A 4885-nucleotide genomic window follows, 5' to 3' on the forward strand; every position below is an offset into this window, starting at 1 on the left:
AGGAGGGTAGCAGAAAATGACAAAAGTTACCAATGCATGCGCGCTCACACACACTTTTAAGGGCACTAAATTATGCTTTATATGATTTATTCTAAAAGAAGCACAATGATAGGATTACAAATTTATATGAAGTTGTGTAAATGTATTTGCAATCTGACAGCCCTGAGTGTTCAGTAAAATGGATCAAACCAGTAGATCTGAAAGCATGAGCCTCTACTGCCTTATGTAAAAACACATCTATTAACAAAACAAAACAAAAAGTGGCTATGGGCTTAAGAAACCAAGACAGCTAGACAGACACAAACCAGGACGCTATGTGGATCTGGGTTACATATTGTGGAAGCAGTACTGCCAGACTCCAAGTAAGATGGTAATACAGCCCTCAGTATTTTTCAGTGTACATTTTCTCATTAAAATCACTCATGTTTCTCTTTGCAGTTTGTCATGAGTGCAAGAAATGCCTACAGGTAGAGGAATATGAACGATCAATTAAATGAACCACAAGGACCAACACTAGATTTCTAAACTTCAGTTATTTACTCATGCTTGCAGACCTTAATGCACTCTTCTAAGTAAGATAAATATGTTTAGTGCCTCATGCTCCACTTATGATTAAGTGATAAAGAAGGAAATCAGAATATTTAAATGAAAACTTTTTCCTTGTAATTAGCATATTTTTTTGAAGAAAGACAGTTCAATATTTATTTGGCACAAACACTTGAATACTAGCTAACTTGCCTTCCCTACTAAGTGTGTAACATCAAATACTCAAAACAATCCCATATCTATTTATGAGATCTAATAGAATATGAGACTCTGGGGTCTAAAACAGAATTGGGGATTGGACACCTTAATACATTTGTCTTTTTTAAACTTCTAGCTATTCTCACATATTGAAATCGTTTGTCTTTTCCTGGTGCAAGAGCTACACACATTAGAGGGGATTTAAGTGTTACATTTCCTGGCTGGTCTACACTTGAAATATCAGTTATCTATGTGTGTCAAAGTGAGATACTATCCTTAAAGATCAACTGTCTGATTATGACTAGCACATCTATGCTCCCATGGCACATAACTGGTCACCACCAGTAATAAGGCATAACAGAGTCCTCCTTCTGATGGAATTGCATAAAAATATTGGTTCAGACCCTAGAACTCCTTTGGAACCACTTGCAAGAAAATTAAAAACCTGCATGGGAAAGGGCATTAAGCTTCCAGCCCACAGTTTCCCTGTTAACAATTTGAGATTGTCACTTTTTAAAAATATTAAAAACCCCTGGAAAGAATTATTTGCACATTCATACAAATAAATTAATACATTAATTAATATACTTTATAAAATTATTAGTTACCCATGTTATAAGTACCCCTTTTTATCCAGGTTACTGATGTCCAAGCCTAGTGAAAGCAGTAGCTTTCTGTGAAGGACAGAGTAAGAAGTTGGAATTGGACCATATTTTAATTTGCCATGTAGTTCTCTGCTAATTTGAAAAGATTTGAAAAACAGGGTGCATTTGAATAGGTGGCTTTGTTGGTGCTGTTTGTTTAAATCAGGATTTGTCTGTCACTAATCTTATCAGATTTTCCTTTATCTAGTAAGGGATCTATTTATTTTACAGATAGCAGGGCACCCTATTAGTACCTTTCAAAAATTAAATGGGATGGTTATTTTAATTTCATATTTGTAGTTGAAGTAACATTTGACATGGGTCAGAGTGGAACACTACTGCCCTTTATATCGATGAATGTTGCTTATGTGAGTAATTGCTTAATAGAATGAGTAAATAAAACAGAACCTGGCCTTGAAATATAAAAGTCAAAAACATACAGATAGTCCCTTCAAGGCCATATTTTCATACCCCATTGTGTTACATAGTATCCTATGCCACTAAGTAGACTTACTGATTGAAATAGGACTATACATGGGATAAAGAAATACCCATTTTAATAGAAACAATCCATCATAGTGGCCTTCAGTTAGTACTATATGCTACAGTCAGAAATCTTTGCGAGTAAGAACGTTGAAATGTTAAACAAAAAATGCAAAGAAAAGAAAAAAAGGAAGATTGAACATTCAGAAAAGAGACCAAGTGCTAAAATATTTGCTAGCAGTTTTGGGCTTCTTCAGCAACATTTTTAACTGCTGAAAATATCTAACAAGATCAATATTGGTTGAATGGATTACTTGCTATTTCCAAAGGCTCTCTAATCAACATTTGCTCACAATTTCATTATAGAAAATAACAACAATAATCAGGTGGGACAATCCCAGCCACCCAAACCCAGTCTTCTCACTTTTCTACTCTGTATCCCTAAGAGTTCAACCTTTCCAAAATGTCCTGAACTCACACCTTCTTCTTGTCCTGCTGTCCCCCACCTGACATCCAGTTGCTGGTGGCTGTGCACTTTTCCTCCACACCCTAACAGTTCTTGATATCACTGTTCACTTACGTTGATAATTGGCAGAGGAGCCTTTCTGCACCTCCCTCTAGATAACTGCCTTCCCATATATTGCTGTTTCTACTGCGCAGTGCTTCAGAGGCTGCCAGAGAAGGTGGGAAAGTGAAAAGGCAGTGAAAGGAGGTTGTGATATGAAGACAGATGGGGCAGCAGAAACTTTCTGCAGCTAAACTGGAGAGTTGACCGCTTCCCCACTCTCCATTTTTCCTGTGCTTTGGCATCCAAGCTGCTTTATATTCACACCTTCCTACACAGCTCAACCAGAAATACAGACTCTTTTCTCCAGGCTCATTAATCTATTGGGATAGGTATATGTATGCTAGGCCATAAAGCACTAAGTTTTCTAATGTGCTTATTGTCATGCTAAGTAAGCTCCCTACACTTTTCCTGCTTCATTTTGCTTTATTGAGAGTTTGTGTTTGCTAGGCTACAATAAAACATTATGTGCAAATACATTTGTTCCCTTTAAAATCATTTAAGTAAATTTCACTTTATAAAAGTTCAGCTGTTCCTTGAATTATAATGTGCCAGTCCTTTACATTATTTAAAAATATACTCGCTGTATTAAAAGCAAGATTGCCATGGATTTGTACAACTGTGCACAAGGCTGAAAGGAACTGACCTCATACCTGATACCCACAGTGTGCGATACCTACTAGATTATGAGTGCTGGTCGAGACAACAGCCAGTACAGATGACACCCTGCAAGGGATGGCATGCACTGAATCCTCATTAAAACTGCCAGCAATATTCTTTCAGAGAAACTATGCACAACATGCCAATATTTTAAGTAAATGCCACAGGACCAACTTCAGTTTCAACAAGCGCTGTTATTCATTCTGCCCTGAATAACCTTTTTTTCAAACATAATCGAATAAGTCATCAGCTGGTATATATCAATATACTTTTCCATGGAGTAGGTGGAGATCCACTGATATATCTCACTTGAAGAAGCTGACTGAGGCTGCTTGAGAATTGGAAACGAGTAAAAAATATCTCGTTTCATAATTGTTTTCATTTCTGTCCCAGTGAAAGTGACTCCATTAGCAATAGTTTCATTCCCAAATGCCACCTCAGTCCTTCCTATTCTTATTTCAGAGTTGCACTGATTAGCACATGATCTTAGCCCATAGGGCTGAAAAGCAATCACATCTTGGACCACGTTCTAAACAGGACCACTAGACTAGATCCTAAGCTTCTGTAATTCACATGGCTTCATTGACGTTAATGAACTATATCAATTTAATGCAGCTAACAATCTTCATATCTCATCACGTATTTGTAGTAAATTTTACTATTTTCGAAATACTTAAAAATAGATCATAGTCTCCAGTTTCTGTCATTAAATTAAAACAGTTCAAGTTTTCAACAGTGTAGATTTACCCAGTAAGCAGGTGAAAGTTCAAGACAACTTAAAAATCATTTGAATAAGAGTATTGACTCATGATATGTATATAATAAAACTTTCCATACACTATTTTTGGGCAATAGCCATAACTTACCATATTGATTGGGTCAACTGGGCCGATGCTGTTAACATAGACACCCGCTTCTATTACTGTGGTTCTCACTAAATAAAACAGTAATCATAACAAATACAAATGTAATCAACTTAAATGCTGCATACTTTTAGTGTAATTTATAATATTAAAATAATAATAAACTCTCTATATCCAATACAAAAGGGTTAGTCATTTTATAACACAGGCTTTTTCACTTGGTACAGAGTATCATGCAATATGGCTCTCATTTCCTTTACATTAAATAAATGTTAATCGGTATGTGTTTTATATTTCATAATGGAAAAAACTTATTTGTATTTGGTTCATTTTGAGACTTTAAGAAGATATGATAAAGGAGGTGGAAGAAAGTAGAAAGCTCCATCATCCAAACTCCTACTTGATTCATAAATGGAAAGAAAAAATGTTTAGAAAAATATGCGCATAACAAACTATGAAGTTGAAGACTGAGTGTATTTATCTACCACACAGAGTAAATTTTCAGCTTCTTCTGTCAGCAATTATTGAATATATGTCGGGAAAATGAAATAAGACTTTTAGCCACAGGCTTCTTCCACCCATGTAATTATATTCCAACAAAAGCACACCAAAGTATTATTAATGCCTCTACATCAGCTTGATCAATACGCCACCTCAGACACAAAATTAAAAACTCATAAAGTGAAAGTAATTTAAAGAGTCAGACATTTCTAAAGCTAATTTTTAAAATTCAGTGGAACCACACTCAAGTGTTTGACAAAAATTAATAGCTTTAAAGATATCTTCTAACATAAGCTAAGTAGAACTGTTCACCATACAGTTGGAGCAGTCACTTAAAAAATACAGTTCTTATAGATTCATATATGTTAGGGTCAGAAGGGACCTCAGTAGATCATCGAGTCCGACCCCCTGCATAAACAGGAAAG

General features: G+C 35.6%; 1 protein-coding gene across 1 annotated transcript in view; it reads right to left on the reverse strand.

The window, feature by feature from the left end:
- Nucleotides 1–4885, reverse strand: part of GABRG1 (gamma-aminobutyric acid type A receptor gamma1 subunit) — a 149955-nt gene that overhangs the window by 49590 nt on the left and 95480 nt on the right. Inside the window, 1 exon segment of the mRNA XM_025201793.1 lies at nucleotides 3963–4030. Coding sequence (XP_025057578.1) covers nucleotides 3963–4030 — 68 coding nt within the window.

Source organism: Alligator sinensis, unplaced genomic scaffold (genome assembly GCF_000455745.1).
Source record: "Alligator sinensis unplaced genomic scaffold, ASM45574v1 scaffold247_1, whole genome shotgun sequence".
Lineage (NCBI taxonomy): Eukaryota > Metazoa > Chordata > Crocodylia > Alligatoridae > Alligator > Alligator sinensis.